We start from the raw sequence: 19,033 nt of genomic DNA on the forward strand, positions 1-19,033 counted from the left end.
TGTTTTTGTCAACCAAAAGTATTTATGAAAGGGTTTTTTTGACACTTTAAAGTGGTTGATGACTAATGTACTTTTACACAAGCTGGTTTTTAATTGTAGGGTTTTCTAATGGAGAATGTCTGCAGGTGTAGTTGGCTCTGGTGCAGAAGTATTGTGCAGGTTTCTACAGAGACCACTAGATGGCAGTGTGGCACCACCACATCCTGTATGTGTTGACATGACTGACTGACGATGACAGCATGATCTCTCACAGCTGAACCGTTTCAGTTTGATGACCCTGAGACTCTTGTCCATCCTAACCTTTGCATTCTTCTACAGAAAGACGTTCGCCTTTAAATAACATTTCCAAGTGTCTCAGCTTGACTTTGACCTCCAGGGTTGGCTGATTCCCACACTGCAGTGAGCTCGAGCGACTGCCAGGTTTTCAGCCGAGCGTTTCAGCCTCCCTTTATTTCTCTCTTTTGTTCCTGCAGGGACCTCGCGAAGGAGCAAGTTGTTTGGAACCTTCCCAGGAAACTACGTGAAGCAGCTATAATGATGATTCCAGACTCCGCCCCCCCATGGTCCCGCCCCTTTCCATGACACATCCATCGCCCTTCAGCACAGCACCTGCAGGACACCACCACCACCGCCACAGCCACCACCACAACCACCCCCCCCTAAAACAGCGGTCCACTTTGCGTGTTGCGTGCGGCTCGTGGGCTCCACACAGACAGAACATTTAGCTCTAACTAGCCATCTTTAATGGAAGACTTCTATAAAATAATGTTGTTTTTTTAAACTTTATCTTTTTATCCTTATTTTTCTATCATGGAGAACCCAAACTTCAGTGACCTTTAACTTTTGACAGTGATGGAATGATAAAGGAACTTTGCAAACACTCGTTGATAGTGAACAGTGCAAGGCAGCGATGCTTTTTCTCTGTTTCAGCTGATTAAGGGCAGTAAGATCACCACCGTCACCTCTTTCTTGTATTTTCCATCAGTATCTCCAACTTTAAAAACAAAAAAACAACAAAAAAAAACAAACACTTGTTACATTTCATTTCAGTGTTCAATTACAAATATTCGCAAAGACATTCGGTGCAGAGAGAGTTGCACAAACAGTATTGTGTCATCAGGCCTGTTGTATGAACTGTGTCGTATGTCAGGTTAAAGGAGTTTCTTCCCATAGTTACATGTGGAACAGACTGTGCATGTATCAATGTTATGTGTGTTACCCAATGTATTGATCGGTCGGTAAGAATTTAGGGATATTATGACTTCATTATTAAGCTGTTATCTCAAACATTGCAAAGGAAAAAGTGGAAATAATAGTATTGACGCTGTTCTACTCGCTGTCTGAACCCGATAACATTAGATTTAAAGTATAAGATTAGAAAACACAAATATTTTCAACGTGTTCTTCTTCATTCTTCACACTAGGATTGATGCACTTTAACAAAAGATTTTAACACAAATTTGTGTTTGTTTTATTTCAGATTTCACTTCAGATTTTGTACACTAGTGGTTGCTATGACTTCGGGGCTCTTGGGGGATATTGATCATGCGTGGGAAGTATATGCAAAAAGGTTATCGACCTTTTTTAGGTATTATATTTATTAGAGGACAAACGTCGGGGCAGACCATGTGATAAGATTATTTGAGGAAGGATGGAACAACAACTTGCTTTTTAACATGTTCTAACAGCGGCAAACTCACATTTGAATGGATTGTTATTTTATTGTCATTGTACGGAGAAAGTGCCGAGACTGAGTAATGGATGGGCTGCATTGAATTAATATACCAGGTGTCATGTTGTTTTATGTTGATTTAATTTAAGTCGGACACAATATGAGACGGGATTCGATCAAAAGACTTCAGTCGTGTAACTGCAGTTTCTCCACTTGACTTTGTTGGCTTCTTTTAACCCTGTTGTCAGAGTGAATAGGTAGTGTGTCACTGTTCATGTGTCTAAATACTATTTGAAATTATCGGCAATTTCCATCATAGCGTGTCATGCTCAGTGAATATGATCTTTGTTGTTTTTGTTTGTTTGTTTCTCTCACAGAAGATGAACAGTGACAGCAAATCAAATGTTAAAGCACCTTAAAAGTATATTTTGTTTTATCATTCATTGTCCTCCATGTCACCCCCACCCCCCCGCCCATTATCCACTATTTCAGATGGTGTGAGAACACTTTGTGTATGCGCGTGTGTGTGTGTCTGTGGTGTTTTTGTAAGCCTTTTGTATGAGAGCTGTAAAATGGCCAACATCCACTTGCTTTATAAAGTCGGCTTTTTCTCACCCACCATCACATTTGGTTTCCTCTCCTTCTTTCTTCACGTTACTCATCATCAGTGGTGCTAATCTCCACTCACACTTTTTTTTTTCTTTTTTTCTTTTTTTTCTGGACAGCTGTTATCGTAGCCAGGCACACAGGTCTTTGTTTTCTCTCTCTCTCTCTCCAGTTATTTGTTGTTTTAGGAGTCAGTGACGTATTTAAACTGAAGTTACTGTAGGTAGATTGAGTAGAGTTGGTGATTGCTGCCTTACATCCAACTCACTTATTTTATAGCCATGTATACTGTATGTAAACTCCTCTTCTGTGATGCAAAAAAAAAAAATCATTTATGCATTATGTAGTCTAGAAAACATCAGGAAGGTGTATGGCAGTGTGCAAAAACTCTAAGCCTTTGATACAATAGGAACAGATTTGGAACAAAGACATTAAATTGGCTCCTGATATGTTTATACATGCAATTGAAAAAATGTAAATCTTATATGTTATTCATGTTAATATAAAATTCAATGCACACTCTTGGACCTAAGTATTTCTACAATATCTTAGCATTTGTTGGATGATTTTATGGGGCTGTATTGCTAATAAAATCCAGCTGGTAGATGAAATATTTCCATTTTCTTTTCTCCTTTCAGCTGAAAAGATAAGAAAACTGTTTGCTGATGACTGAAAAGGAAGTCACGTGACATTTAAAGGTACCCTGAAGTGTTTTTGACCTCTATATCCTACCACTTTTTTTCACACACTCACACAAAGTTGGTGAGGGGATCGTATCAATTAAAGGCTGGAAGCTGGAAATCTTGCTTTTGCTGACCTCCAGTGGATAAAAAGAACAAAGCTGGTTTTAAACAGTATAAAGTTTCCTTACTGTCAACAAATCCCAGAAAAGAGCAGCAATTTATGTTATTATAATATATCTCTTTCTAACTTTCAAAGTATTATCAGTCTGAAATAACCTTATATGTGTTGTATATCCTTGACAATAGGTCACAGATCCATCACTTCTTTTCTCATTTCTAAACATTTTTTCCGAGTCATTGTGCTCTGTATAGTTTTTTGGCAAAAGTCACACAAACAGTGGTAAAAAGTATGTTAACACTTTTGTGAGCTGTGGGTATGTTTATAAAATATCACCACACTTATTACTTCTCATCTTCCAGAGTCGACTCTGTAATCTGTGACATCACTGGTGGGCATGGTTACAGGATAAACTGCCGCTCATCAATCACTGACTTAGCCTTAAAAGTCTGTATATCAGATATAACTATTAATAGGTATTATATAATATAATTATGATATATGAATGATTAATAATTGAATTATGATTCCACTGAAATATAAATTAGTCTGTGTCATGTAAAATTTGTGATCTTAAATGACCTTACAGTATAACAAAATGTCTCTTTAGAGGGTTAATCAGCTACAACACTGCATGTGTGCTTTTTATTCAGGAGAAATAGAACAAATGTGAAGTTAATTCAATCATACTGTTTTGTGTTTCTACTCTGAGAGAGACATTTTGGCGTATGAGCATATCATCGTCAACTTCCCTGATTTATCAATGCCTTACATTGCCATGGTGACCACTGAAACAAAACCATGATGCTGGTAAATGTTGAAGCAATTAAATTGCACAGAATAGGATTTTTTTTAGCTGTATGCAGATGATGGATCTTGTGGTGCAGTTTTGATTTAAACTCTTTAATCTGGCACTTTGTTTTTTTTGCCTGTTGAAATCTTGCCGTACTCAGAGCCAGAGCTTGTCACTGCTCACTGAGATTAACATGCCTTACTCACAGTGTTTTTTGACAGTGATGTATGGTAGAACTATAAAATCCACTGGGTGTTTTTCATAATTTTGGGATATTCTGCAGACATGAAGGAAAAGTAGAAGCAGAAAGGAGAAAGGGTTGGAAGAAAACACTAATAATATAAACAAAGAGCTTTTCTTGTGTAGGCTTGTTGAGGATGAAGAACAATGTGTGGCAGATCCAGTTTGTGGCATAAACAAAGAGAACGACATGTGATGTGTTGAAAGGTCGGACTCGAAATGAAACTGTATTGTTAACAAACTCAGAAGTGGGGAGTCCTGGTTCCCATCCAGATCAATAGTGGCTGGAATGTGCTAGTGGGACCTCCAAGGCCTCGGAGCGGAGCGGAGCCTCCAGACCAAATAAGGACAGGAGCAGCAGGACCCGTCAACCAGAGAGAGAGAGACAGAGACAGAGGGGAGACCAGCCAGACTCCGAGCTGCCCGGGGATGAGAGGAGGAGGAGGAGGAGGGGGCTGCATGGTTTACATCCTCATTCTGTCCACAAGTGTCCACATACCTACTCGGTGTGATGAAGTGTGTGTGTGTGTGTGTGTGTGTGTGTGTGTGTGTGTGTGTGGGCCAAAACTGGTTGTGGCAGGGTTCTTATAGATCCTTAAAAAGTCTTAAAAGGCATTGAATTCATTAATCTAAAAACAAGGCATTAATTGGCATTAAAATGTCTTAAATCAATCTTTCAAACGTATTAAAAATGTTAACACTTGTGTTCATTGTGAAGTCGGTCTTAAATTTAATTTCAAGTGGCTTTAAAAACGTGTTAAAAAGTCTTAAATTTAACTTGGTTTACGCTGTAGGAACCCTGTGTGGGTATAAGTAAAGTTTGAGTTGCACCTGATTTAAGAGACAATTACGCACTGGTTTCTATTTATAGAGAGAGAGAGAGAGAGAGAGAGGTATGAAAAAGAAATAAGAAGAGAGAAAAAAGAAAAGGGCTTCACAAGAAGTTGGAAAACTGGCGAGTGAGCAAGTGCTGGTGGTGGGATACAAACAGAAGAGTCAGGTCCCAAAATCTGACAAATTACTTCACTGCTGGGGTGGGGTCTGTCCACTCTCCTCCCCCTACAGCCCCCCCACCACCACCACCACCACCACACTCCTCCCCCAGCGTGTGTTCAAATTCTCCATCACTTTCATAGTGCCTTGCTCTTTCACTGTGCTCCCCGCAGCGTGCAGCTCACTGCCCCGTGCTGTTGTTATCTAACAGCGGCAGGAGACTTTTTTTTTTAAAGGGTCATGCCACTCAATGTCGTGCTCAACGGCCCGGCCCCCTGGGGGTTTCGCCTGATGGGAGGAAAGGACTTCAACCAGCCCCTGACCATCTCCAGGGTGAGTGAGTGAGTGAGTGGAAGAAAGTTTCAGTTTGCAGAATCAGTTTTTTGGGTTTTCCTCTCAATCAAAACAAACCATCTAATGATGCTTTCCTTTCCTTTCCTGGCACATTTTTACAGTGTTCTGGGCAAAAACAGGGGATTGTTTCACTCTGTTTATAATGTTTTAACCTGAGCCAAATGTCAAACAGTGTAAATAGGAATGTGATTTTTAAACTGTTGTGTTTTAAACAGTGCAGAGGCATTAGTCTTGGGTTCGGCTTCAACATTTGAGCTCTCCAGGAGGGTTCATTCGAGAAAGAGTCTGTGGCATGAGGTCTGCACCTGTGCCACAGTAAATGCAAGGGGCTTAGATACAAATAGCAACTTACATTGTACTCTGACATATGCACACACACACACATACGGCTGTTTCACTGAAGGGATTTCAGACTGGCAAATTTAGGAGCATGGAAAATACCCCCTAAAAGTGCACTGCATTACTGCAGAGCATGTAAATCAATTCAGTTTAAACAACCTGGTAAGAAAACATGGCACCTGGAAAAGACAGAGGAACAGGATGGTGGAGTTTTCCAGATGCAGGATGAACTTTATCTGTTTGGACAAAGTGGTTTAATTCAGGGAATTCACACTGACAGCTGAGGCATGGCTGAGTCAGAACAACGGATTTGTGTGTAATGATGATGTTGTAGGCTCTGTTGTGATGTTTCTATTATAACAGAGCAGCTGTTCAGGAGATAGTGAACCTCGGCTTTAGGGTCAACACGCAGCATCACGTAACAAATCATCCTCGTAAAGTGACAGCTACAGGTGGAGCGGAGAGATGACACATTACGCAATGGATAAGGAATTAAACCCTCAGTGTAGTTCAGTGAAGAAAACTTTACAAACACAGATACAGATTCTTACTTAAAAAAAAAGAAGAGAGAGCAGACGGTTTGAAGGAGTTGTGGCTGCAGATTGAGATGAAGTGGATCAGGATTTATCTTCATCTGAGAATAAAAAGGATAATTTCCTGGAACTGATATGGCATTTCCTGTTGATAGGAAATGTGGCCAAACAACTGGATCAAATGTAACTACAAAACTGAAGATACCAGTAAGACTTTAGACCATTTAAAGGACCAGTGTGACAATTTGAGAGATATTTTTTTTAATTCACCTTTCTTTGCAATATAAGAAAACTGACATCAAGCTTGTGGTAAAAGTTTCTGTTTACCGACACAAATACTGAATCTTCTCATCAAACGATGTTAAAACAATCCCAAAACTCTGTTAACATCACAACAGTACGTGCTTTAAATGATTTCCTCTTCTGTTTTCTTCACTTTTTTTTTCTAAGGACGACAACAAGTTTCATTATTTCTAGTTGTGGCATTATTATCATCACACTTCCAAATGGACACATGGCTCCATCAAGACTAATTAAATTCACAGGAAGACAATCCTAATGGTGGAGTAAATAAAACCAAAAATACCAAATATGAAATTAAATTAAAATGAGGGAGAGAGTGATAAATAAACAGAGGAAATAATTACACACAAAAATAATATAGACACAAATGTGCCTCAAGATGCATAAATAGCATCATTAGGATTGTATTGCAATAACAGCTGCAGTAGCACCGAAAGATTTCCTTTTCCTATTTTCACTTTCATAATTGATATTTGCCTATCATTTATAACTCTTCAGCAGTGAACATCCTGCATATGAACGCTGACGTCTTCATCAGTGTTTGGCCTCATTTGCGAGCCGTGTCCCCAGAGTCCTGGATCAGATGTGGGGAGATCCAGTGATCCCGCTCTGTTGGGGTTATGTGCGTCTATATTTAGGGGAAGATCTCAGGAAGTAACTGTCTAAAAGCACAGTCAGTTAAAAGCTCCGACCAGCGGCTCTGTCCTATAACCTAACACCTGTTGTGTTAGCGGACACTCGGCGGCTCCACATGAGAACAGTGATGAGAGAGGGCTGGACTGGATGAGGAAGGAGAGGAGTGGAAAAAAGAGTGGCAGAGATGAATCAGTTAGAGTAAACTATACATGAGCTGTGGTACAAGAAGCATGTGCTAGAATGTGCTGGTAATAGAGACGTGCATTAAAGAAAAGACTCTGATATAGCCGAGGAACAGTCTGTGTTGCGTTCAGTGTCTAATGTGACAAATGGACGGGATTGTTTCTGCAGCAAAGCCACAGACTTTCATTCAGGCACAGTGAATCGACAGTGTCTCCCTCCACTGCCATTTTTGGTCAGGAACATCCTCCTCTCTCTATGACCCGAGCCAGTGTTCCCAGCTGGTCGAGGAAAGTAAACACAAGTGATTATCATCTTTTTTTTTCTCCAGCAGACAGCAGCAGCCTTAAAGGGACACTCCATAAAAAAACATGCACTTCAGGATCGGTTTAAGTGATCCTCGAGTCACGGGAGCATTACAGTACTGAGACTGTGAAAGCAGATGTATAGTTTCTTCTGTGCTTCTGGAGGAGCTGAGAAAATAACCCTGGTGATGTCATCATGGTCATTTTGGGTCAAGTGTGGAGACTACAAATTCAAGTCTGCAGTAGGCTAAATTAAATACTTAAGTGAGGTTTCTATCCAAATTTGATTCAAATTTGAACTGAATCTTGAGAAAATTTGCTTAAGAAAATGAGAATTAATGTGCATTTTCTTTCACCACCCTCACACTGCTATCACTATTTTTGTCATTTGTTGTCATTTCCTACATCATCATTTATTTGCCCAGGCTTTTAGTGATACACCATCCTTTAAAAGCAGCATTTTAAATTTCCTCTTTTTTTTATGTGGCCAGTTGTGAACACAATGTTGACACTTTTTCTTCAAAGTAGGAATGGATGCTGACATGTTAGCAAATTGTTGACGGTGAGAACATGCAGCAAAGATAGGCTAGAAATACATCTTCATTCACTCAGAGTTGTGTTTCTAGGCACTCGGCGACTGTAAGTCCAATATTCATTCTAATTTTAACTCTGTTTGGTCTTCACAAGCTCCTTGGGGGAAACGTCTTATCTTTAGCAGCAGCCATATGTTCTACCAGTCACTTAATTAATCAGGCTGCTGTCTGGTGCTAGATATTGCGCATACTTTAGGGTTTGTTACAGCTTTTTCTTTTTAGTATATCAAGTATGTAAAGTGAAGTTAAACCTGCTTTAAAACCAAAACAATGAGCTAAAAGACCCTAAAATGCGCCTGTATAGTTAAAGGGAGCTGTAGAGTTTGGTGATGGTTTTCTGTGGGTTTAGCACAGTGAATAACCCATTTCACTTTATCACAGTCATCTAATCCACTGTTACTATATAAATTATATGAATAATGATGTGTACAATACCAAATAACGGGAGTACAATGTTTTTAATGCAAGATTAGCAAACATGTATATATAGCATGTTTGTTTTTCTAATATTTTGTGGACAGTTATCACTGTAACTGAATTCTCTCTCTTTTTTAAATTATAAGCGTATTGAAATATACTAGAAAATTGTACTGGAGTACCATTAGAGAAAATAATTCAGCTTTCATGTTCTTTCTTCAGTTTTCACAAGGAGGCAAAGGAAGAAAAAAGGAAAAAGTGCAGAAAACAAAGGCAGGAGGTTGTAGCGAAAGGACAGAACAAAGCAAAACAAAGAAATAGAGAGAAAGAAATAAGCAAAACATCACATGATGGTCATCGTTTGAACAAAGACAGCTGTTTGACAAGACAACTGAGCTGCTGCAGCTAAAAGAAAGAATCCAATAAAAAGTTGTGCATGGATTCAGGTATCAGACATCAGAGCGGTAGAACATGCAGTCAGGCAAATGCTCCGCTGTAATTTACTGCTCCCTCTTTGGCAGCATGAGGCATCCCCTCAGCACTTTCATCCACTGTTATTTATAGGCAGATGACCTAATTCAAGTTTCAGTGTAACATCCCAGTGTAGCAAAGTTTCCTATGTCCCGTAATGCAATATGGCTGAGCATAGGTCATGCCCTGTGTAAGTGTCTAAGTGGGAATGTTGGGTTTGGTTGGAAGCTGCCTCCTGAGGTATTCCCTCTGACCTTGATGGCTTGTCTGGGAGTCCTTATTCATCCTGATCACTTCCTGGCCGGTACAGCACATATTCCATCTGGATGCTGTCATTTAGTGGGAAGCTGCACGTGTTTATTTTATCTCCATGACGGGGGGACGGACGGTTTATATGCATGCATACCAACCAGGGCAATGTCTTTCATGTGTAACAGAAACACTCCTGTTGCATCTAAGAACAGGCCTGTGTTTTTGCAGAATACATCTGGTGGAAGAAAAAAAAGAAAAGAAAAATGAACAAAAAAGAGAGAGAGAGATTTAGGCTATTTAGAGGAGTCTGTGTTTTTATGTTTTGTATTCAGGCCAGGTGAGGACGAACAAAGAGAAACATGAACAAGGGGCCTCACTGTTGGGTATTGTACTAAGAGACGACGCGCCAGTGATGGAGAGCAGACCTTAAGTTTTCACGAAGCTGCACCATCTGCAGATAGTGAGCTGTTTGAATGGGTTGGATAAGAAACAGTAGGAAAGGCTGTTTTCTGTTTTCTGGCTGAGCAGATGAGAAGACATCCCTCCAGGATTCACTATGAAATGTAAAAAAAAAAAGTCCAACTAAGAAAAGTAAATTTCTTAATCTATTCACAGTTTACAGTATTGATCTCTTATATTAACTTAAAAGAACAATATTAGAAGAAGAATTTAACACTGAGTTTCCCATATGCTATTATTAGGAAAGTGAACTTAGAATACATTTATCCTCAGACTCAGTACAGTGGCTCAGACAGGTCACAATACAGTTAAAAAGCTACAACACAAATGCAAAAGCCACAGACACAATGAGAAACATAAACCGCATCCATGTTGTGGCTTTTGCCTTTAAGTTGATGTTGCTGTTGTGTTGGCCTGTCAGGGCTACAGATCCTCCTCCTTACCATACTTGAAATTAACAATTTGTTTCCAGCCGATACTGGGTTGTTACAGGTTTCTGAAACACAGATTGAATGTTGCGGTCACAGCACAGCAACGTTTAGAGTAACCACACATCATATTTACTTCAATAAAAATAGCATTTTTGTCTGACTTAACTGCTTCAATGGAAATACACAAAAAAAGCCTCTAGCATTACAACTGATTGATTATATACATTTGTTCTTGAAAAGGGTAAGTACGGTATTTGGGTGTTGTGACTTACAGGGTGTTCAGGTTTAAAATGCTCAAGTTGTGTACAAACATAGTTTTTCATACATTATAGCTGCAAATCTTTTTAACTTTAATTTGAAGAAGAAAAACAGTTGTTTGTTGTTGTTTGCTGGTTGAATATGTAACATATTCAACCTTTCCTGCCCTTTGACCTGGCTGGCTGGTCTTGAACTTCTCATGACCTCAGTGGAGCTGTCAGATGACTCTTATTTGACTCTTAAAGGCTTATTTTTGTTTGTGGATGGAACTCAAAATATAATTATACTGAAATTACTTATTCATTGGTTTATTTTTTCTGAAGATAAAACACCAAATTCATATTTAGGAGTTAGATAAAAATGGGAAATAAAAACAAACAAAGAGAATTAGCTAAAAGTCCTTCAGGTTTCCTAACGTGCTGCCAGGTGACAAGTTAAAGAGGAAACAACATAAAGTCTCTTATAAAGTGTTGATATAGGATCTCTAGAGGTGCTGTAGGGATAAACACCATTCCTTTATAATGTATTATGTTGCTTTTAAATGTGATGTGGTGACAGTTAAAGCCACAGAACAAGAGTCACAACATTTTCACATGCATTAAATCATTCAGTGGTTCCTCATGTTGTGTATAGAGCCATGAGTCAGGTTATCAGGTCAGGTCATCTTTTAAAAACCAACTTTTGAAAAAATACACATTTAACCCCTTAGACACCTAGTGTTGCACTTATTTTTGCAGGGCATTTACTGTAATTTCTTGGTTTAGTATAAACCATGAGCCACAGGATTTCCCTTTTATTTTACTTTTCATTAGTTGTGTCATTTGTCTGCCCCTGTTCTCTCTTCTGTTCCTGTACAAGCACCTTGTAACTATGTTAACAAAGGTGCTGTATAAAGTAAAATAAGATATATAACGTTTATTATTAAATTATCATGCAGCTGTAATGTTTACCCTCTTTATCTGGTTCATCGTTTGTCACCATCTCATGGTGACATGTCAGACCAGTCGTTAGTCGTTGTTTAGGCAAGGCAAGGCAAGGCAGTTTTATTTGTATAGCCCGTTTTTACAAACAGTTTGTCTCAAAGGGCTTTACATGGCATCATAACAACATCCTCTGCCCTTAGACCCTCACATCTACTGAGGAAAAACTCAATGGAAAACCCTTTTAGGGAAAAATCAGAGAAACCTCAGGGTGAGCAACAGAGGAGGGATCCCTCACCCGGGACGGACAGACGTGCAATAGATGTTGTTACAGACAAGAAAACAGTTTATGTTTATAAACAGAGAATATGGGAAACATGGAAATGTTAACAACAGCTGGAGAAGGAAGCTTCTGGTAGGCAAGGGAGACAGGGAGAGCAGGCCAGCTTAATGGGAGGACTGGATGGCAGACTGGTTCATGGGAGGGGAGCGCATGCAGGCCGGTTTAACAGCAGGGGAAAAGGGGGGGTAGGGGGGCGATGCAGGCGGCAGTTGGCGAGGGGAGTTTACACCTTTGCTCTGCTCTCCTGCAGATCACCCCTGGCAGTAAGGCCGCCCTCGCCAACTTGTGCGCCGGCGACGTCATCGTGGCCATCGAGGGAGTCCCCGCTGCAGACATGCTGCACTGTGAGGCCCAGAACAAGATAAAGGAGTCCTTCAGTCAGCTCTCTCTCACCGTTGAAAGGTTGTATGAAGAAGACACACAACAGAAAACACAAACAGGTGTTGAACACAATGAAATTTAACACATGCGGCTGTGCAATAATGACAGTGTTTACGAAAGTTACTGTGCTGTTTTTGGTCTGGCACCTGTTGATTCGAGTCTAAGTTACATTTGAAACCCAATGTTATAGTGTTGTATTGGATTACATCTTCTTTTACTGTGTCCATCAGGTCACATCTTTGTGTCTGCAGCTGTGTCCAGACACACAATGAACATCTTCACACAAAACCTATGTTTAAATGTTGCTTTTTTCCCCCTCGTTTTATCTGAATTGTTATTTTATTTCTTTAATTTTTAAATCCTTATAAGGCAAAAAATCATCCATGAAATCAGCCAATCATCTCACAATGGTTTGGATTTTTTCTTTGGACCTCTTACAGCGGTTTCCCCTCCTAATAGAAACCACAGTTTTTCTCTTGTGTATTAAAACAAGACTTCTTAGTACATTATTGTTTAGTGCTTACCGAAAATGATGCAAGTCTTGTGCTGCAAATGTCAGTGAAACCTTTAAGGGTTTTTTTTTTTTACTTCCTCCATCTGCTCTTAGTTTAATCCTTCTGCAGCTGTGAGCATGCTCCTGCATTTTCTTTTGTGGATTTTACAACAGGACAATATAATATTCAACGACACTTTAAAAAACCAAGTGACTTTGCTATGACTTATGAATTTGGCTCCATTCAGATGCTTTTTTTTTCAGTTTGAATTTGCTTGTGAAATTGTAAAATGGGAACCAGTGGTAAGACCAGACATGTCAGCATTAGTTCAAACCTCAGTCCTGATGTTTTTATAGGTTTGGATTACAGACTCAAACACGCACACACACACATACACACACACACACACATACAGAAGAGTTATTGAACAGTCAGTCCATCAGTCATGTTGCGATGACCTTCTGACCAGGATCTGTTTTTTAACCCCCAGGAATGAGTCCAGACTGTGGTCGCCTCGTGTTGTGGAGGAGGGCAGAGCTCACCCATTTAAAATCAACCTAGAAGCAGAACAACAGGTTTGTGTGACAGAGTCTGAAGAATGCATTCACATTTATTTTAGCCTCACATTGTCTCACTGCTGTTCTTGTTCCCTTTGCTGTCTGTTCAGGAGTTGAAACCTATTGGCACCGCTCACAACCGGAAAGCTCAACCATTTGTTGCTGCAGCAAACATCGATGACAAGCGCCAGGTGGTCAGCACGGCCTACAATACTCCGATAGGCCTTTACTCCTCAGGCAACATCCAGGACGCCATGGAGGGCCAGATCCGAGGCATCATCCCTCAGAAGCCTGCGAGGTGACTGATCGCAGCAGTCCAGTTAAAAGCCTGGCACCACACAAACTAACTAACACTATAAGTGTGTGAGTTGTTTAGCCCGACCTCTGCAGTGCACATCCATCCATCTGTTTCTGGTACCAGGTAACATTTGTTATCTTGGCAGCTAATGCACAGACAGACGTATTTAATGGGAATAGCGACAGGTTATACAATAATTTTACCATAGTGGCCATCATCTCAATTAGCAAGTCACACGATGGGCAGCAGTAACAATGTAAGAATGTGAATTGCATCAAAAACATAAAAAAAAACCCCACATATTTCTAATAATAACATAAAATGAGTAATTAGAAAAAAAGAAAGATACAAAACACTTAAACATGCAGGTTCAGGCGATTATAATGCACAACAATCAATAATACTATATTGCAAATATGGTGTTGCACATGAATAAAGAGCAGTGTGAGATCAATAACATTTTGGCTGCTAAATTTAAATTCAAACCCCTCAAACAGTAAATTATTCCTATTGGCTGTCTTACAACAGTATTTCCTCCTGTCTTGGTAGATCCATGTTCATCTGAGCATGCATAACTCATCCCTGCACATTTCATTCTTGGCTTACACTGTAAATCATGACAACACACCATAAAGCATCCCATCAACCTCAGCTTAAAGCTAAAAGACATGCAAAAATCGAATGACCATGCTAACTGCTAACGTTGCTCACATGTAAAATGTTAATATTCCATGTTGCGTAATAATTTTTCTCATTAATAATAAGTTAATTGTCTATGAAAAGTACCCTTCAGGCCAAACAACAAAAATACAATTTCTCAGATATAGCTGTGACGCTTGTTCCCTCTTTGATTCCTGTTCCCCTCCAGTTCTGGTTACATTTACTTTAGCCCACCTGTTCTTTACATGACTCACCTCTTGAAGGCCACTTCATCACCCCGTTGGTCTGAAGGTGTCAGCTGAATAGCTTAATGCACCGCAGTGTGTCAGCCTTCAGCCTTCCCATGCAGTCATGTGGATTTCATTAGGCTACCTGATATATGGTGTGTCACACTGAGAATATACAGTATTACCACAGCTCACAGGAATGAATCTTTCCATGGCTTAAACCACAACTTCTGAATAAGACATAAATCACGTCAGACCTGGGCCGTGGCAGCTGATGCAACGCAGACTCTCTGCTAGTTTCAGCTGATTTACATGGACCTTGTAATGTATTCACACAGCCGCTATTATCAGCAGACTATATGAAATCATTTTAGACCAGAACATGATTATGATAGAAGCTATTACAATGTGCATGAAAAGAGCATAAATCTCAACTAAAACTGTTCATTAATCAACATCTTTTCTACGTGGTCTAGTCCATGAAGTTCACTTAAAACTGCAATGTATCATTTCTGCCACTAGCAGGAGGCAATCCCCTCTTACTGTAAATGAAATTAAGTGGTAACAAGGTATTGTGTGTGTGTATGTGTGTGCATTGCTCAGCCCCAGGACTCTGACCAGCATCGAGGACTCTGATGTGTACCGGATGTTACTGAAAGACCAGGAGGAGCCCCAGGAGCCTCGACAGTCTGGCTCCTTCAGAGCCCTGCAGGACTTTATTGACAGTGATGGTGAGCTCTTCCTCTTCCTCCAGGACAATATACAGTATTTCCTCCACTACACAAAAACATCTCACATGTTGAAATCATTCGGTATAGCAGAGGAGGTTGACAGTCTGAAATAGTTGTATGTTTTAAATGGTATGAAGATGCAATATTTCAGTTTAAAGACATAGAAACAGATGTTTTACATTTATTTATTTTATGCTCTTGCTCAGCTTATTCTTCAAGGGCTGTTTTGTGCTGGGTAAAAGAAAAAAAAATCCAATAGCACTATGGTTTTGATAATAAGCCTAACTTTTGTTTGTCTTTTCTCTGAGCTTTCCTCGTCAGTTTGTAGTGGACGGGGTTTAGTTGGAAACCTGTTATTTCACATTCGCCAATCAGATATGGTAACTTTTAAAACCCCTTGTAGCAACCTAAAAAAAAAAAACATGCCCAGTTCAAGTCCAAGTTTAACTCCTTCCCTGCTGTACAAAGGAGGTAAACTTATCCCCACCTTTACTGCTGCAATATTTACACAGTTTACATTAATATCATTATCCATAATGAGCGTTTTAGGCACATAGTGATGATAATACTTCTGTGTTTTTGGCTTTTCTTGTAATTGAGTATTTCTACACTGTGCTGCTGCTACTTTTCCATATGTAAAAGATCACATTTCCTCTTCCATCAGTGATTAAATATGAACACATCACACTCACACAGTCTAGAAAAAGCAGAGTGGGAGTGTGTTTAATGTTTAATAAATGAACATAGAAGGAATTAATATTCAATACAATGGCTTTAAAACAAGTTTGTATTGCTACAGCAATTTTATCTTCATGAAATGTGTCAGGAATTTAAATGTACTGAAGGATACAATATTTTTTTTTAATATCTACACAGTTCTGGGGTTCACTGTCCTGCACAAAAACAGCTGGACATGTAAACAGGAAGAACCAGGGATTGAACCAGCAACCCTACGACCAGTGTGCAGTATCTCTGCTGCTCATTTTATGTACTACAAGTGCTCAAAAATTGTATTCATAGTAATTCAGGGAACAAAGATAAAACCACAGATGACATAACATTAGCTTGCGGATTATATATGCTTTGGCACTGACACACTCATATCTTGCATAGTTAAAAGCCACACAATATGTCATTATGACACACCATGTGTTCCCCTCATTATGCATGGAGAGACGCGCAAGAGCTGCACAACACGTCGTTACAAAACCACTCGTGTTTTTCTTTCATTCATTGAGAAGTAAAAAATGTGTCAGACACAGAGCTGGGTAAGGCTTACAGCCTGAAAGGAGGTGTCATGTAGGATTCAAGTGTCCCTGCCTCCTGTCTCTAGAGTGTTTTGTTTGTATTCATCTGCCCTAATCATGTATGAGTACAGAGTTGTCTCGTTGAGTGGTTTCTCTCCCATGTGGGCAGGCACTCGTCCCATTGTGACCAGGACAGTAAAGGCCCCCACGACCAAACCAGCTCCACCCACAGGAAACCTGCAGAAGCTGCCCGTCTGTGACAAGTGTGGGAATGGGATTGTGTGAGTAAAAATAGAGCAAATCATCTGTGATTCACATTCAGACCCAGCGTGAATCAATCCAGACAAAGGATGAGAGAAAATTACTCCAACAATGTAGTCTACGTACTACAACAGCACTGTAAGCAATGTAAAGCTTGTATAAACATGAATTACCATTTGAACATACTGTACTCTGCATGACTGGGACATGTTAGACAAAGAAAAGTTATCAAACATAAAATTATCTGCCTTTACATAAACAATTTATTCATGAAATGTATAGATTGGAAACATAAAGCTAAACTGAAAACAACAACAACAACAAAGTGTTATAAAAGCTAATGTAAGCGCATCATTGTGTTAAAAAATCCATCATTATTGCAACTTTTGTTTTAGGTCAAAGGAGACATTTGAGAAAGTTGAAGACTGTTTGAAATTGATTTCGGATACCCTTTTAATTTACAGGCCACTAATTACATGGTAATGTCAAGAAATAGCCCCAAAAAAACAAAAAAAAAAAAACAATTAATTGAGTAGTAATGTCAAGAAAAAGCATAGAAATAACAGTCAATTTCATAGTAATGTCATGTTTTTCAAAAAGGCAAAAGATTACATAACACATGCTTTTCCTGCTTTGAATTTTTAGTTAAGGCCAGAATTTTTCTCCACCAAGTCCTTGCAATTGACCGTTATTTCTGGGCTATGCAATCAGTTGTTATTTTCTGGCTATATTTCTCGACATTACTATGAAATTGACCTTAATATCTAGGCTATTTCTCGACATTATGATGCAATTAATTGTTATTTTTTGGCAATTTCTTGACATTATCACATAATTAGTGGCCTGTAAATTAAGGGTTACCCATTCATCTAAGTGTCTTTGATTCTTAAATTTAGTATTTGTGTATTAGTTTTCTGTGATCAGGCATGGCTAAACATGCAACGCTGCACATTTCTGCTCACACCAAACAATGATGCTCAATGCGGTCAAAGGTAAATTGACCCCTGCTCAAACTGGTGTTTAAGTTTTATTGTGAAGTTGTCAGTAGTTTTACTGATTTGGTCCGTCCAGTGTTTTTTTTTTTTTCGGCTGCTTATTGGTGGTTCACATAACTTTTTGTTCTTCTTCTGTCTCTGTTTTTCATGATACAGCGGGACGGTGGTGAAAGCACGGGATAAATATCGTCACCCCGGCTGCTTTGTGTGCTCTGACTGTGACGTCAACCTCAAACAAAGGGGTTATTTCTTCGTGGAGGGGCAGCTGTACTGTGAGACTCACGCTCGGGCCAGGATGAGACCACCAGAGGGACATGACCTAATCACAACTTATACATCTGAATAGATCCCCCCTCCTCCTGAGCGCAAGACCCCAAGCACTTACACATGGCAGGCACATACACAAACAGACACACACTTCGGCACACACTCCTACGTCCTACGTCTGTTTAAGCGATCATCTGCACTTTGAAGTTGTCTGTGTGCAATCATATTTCAGCAAGAATATGCTTTTCTCTGTACATAACTGTATGCTGTGTTTACCTGGAAACCACTAACACGTTGCAGGTGATAACTGAACAGTCGTGTTGTTTGAAGAGCTCAGCAGAAGAGACAGCAGCCACTTTATTTCTTGCCAGTTTCTCACAGTTTGATGTCTTTCCAATAAAGACGCTCTGTTCATAGTCTATGACGATGTGTACTTGTTGTCTTGGGGTGATACTGCTGCGAGTTTTGCTATTACTGCTTCCAGCTTTAGCATAAAAAGTTGGTTACTTACCAGTGTAGAAGAGAGTTCATTATCAAAGTGAGTTCATTATACAATTTCTAATCTTATCATTTTCCAATACCCTGTTGCTGTACTGTCCAGTCTGTCCTGAAGAAGTGCTGTATGCCACCATTACCTTTCTCTGGCACCATTTGTCCAAAGATATGAGTGCATTCCCATCAGCTCCAGCTCTACGGATCTTCAGTACCAATCACCAAATTAGCCTGCTAATGCTAACACAATAAACTAAGATGGGAACATGTTAGTCACAGTTCTTCCTGAATGGAAGTGTGTTAGCATTGTTATTGTGAAGCTTATAGATGTTAGCATCTGGCTCTCCAGATACTTTCCAGGACCATCACTGTTTAGGCATTTTTGTTGTTGTTGACACTGTTAAACTGAGAACCAAACACTACATGATGGTTTGCACATGAAAGCAACATAACAGAGTGGCTAAGTTGCACAATACAATTGATACAACTAATATAATGATTTAAAGGAGACACATTATGCCCCT

At 39.6% G+C, this 19,033-nt stretch overlaps 2 protein-coding genes across 2 annotated transcripts in view; both read left to right on the forward strand.

Moving 5' to 3' along the window:
• Positions 1 to 2,296, forward strand: part of sorbs2a (sorbin and SH3 domain containing 2a) — a 46,275-nt gene extending 43,979 nt beyond the window's left edge. Inside the window, exon 29 of the mRNA XM_085783247.1 lies at positions 474 to 2,296. Within this exon, the coding sequence (XP_085639373.1) occupies positions 474 to 535 (62 nt within the window). The 3' untranslated portion in view covers positions 536 to 2,296. The remainder of the gene's footprint in view (positions 1 to 473) is intronic.
• A 2,958-nt stretch (positions 2,297 to 5,254) lies between these two features.
• LOC146992025 (PDZ and LIM domain protein 3-like) lies at positions 5,255 to 18,438 on the forward strand. Its single transcript, XM_085783258.1, has 7 exons — positions 5,255 to 5,438; positions 12,150 to 12,301; positions 13,265 to 13,349; positions 13,442 to 13,629; positions 15,120 to 15,247; positions 16,664 to 16,775; positions 17,907 to 18,438. The coding sequence occupies exons 1-7, from the start codon at positions 5,346 to 5,348 to the stop codon at positions 18,094 to 18,096; spliced, it is 948 nt and encodes a 315-aa protein (XP_085639384.1). The 5' UTR covers positions 5,255 to 5,345; the 3' UTR covers positions 18,097 to 18,438.
• Positions 18,439 to 19,033: the final 595 nt, after the last annotated feature.

This window comes from Trachurus japonicus, chromosome 1 (assembly GCF_045865225.1).
Source record: "Trachurus japonicus isolate A0001 chromosome 1, Traja_1.0".
Classification (NCBI taxonomy): Eukaryota; Metazoa; Chordata; class Actinopteri; order Carangiformes; family Carangidae; genus Trachurus; species Trachurus japonicus.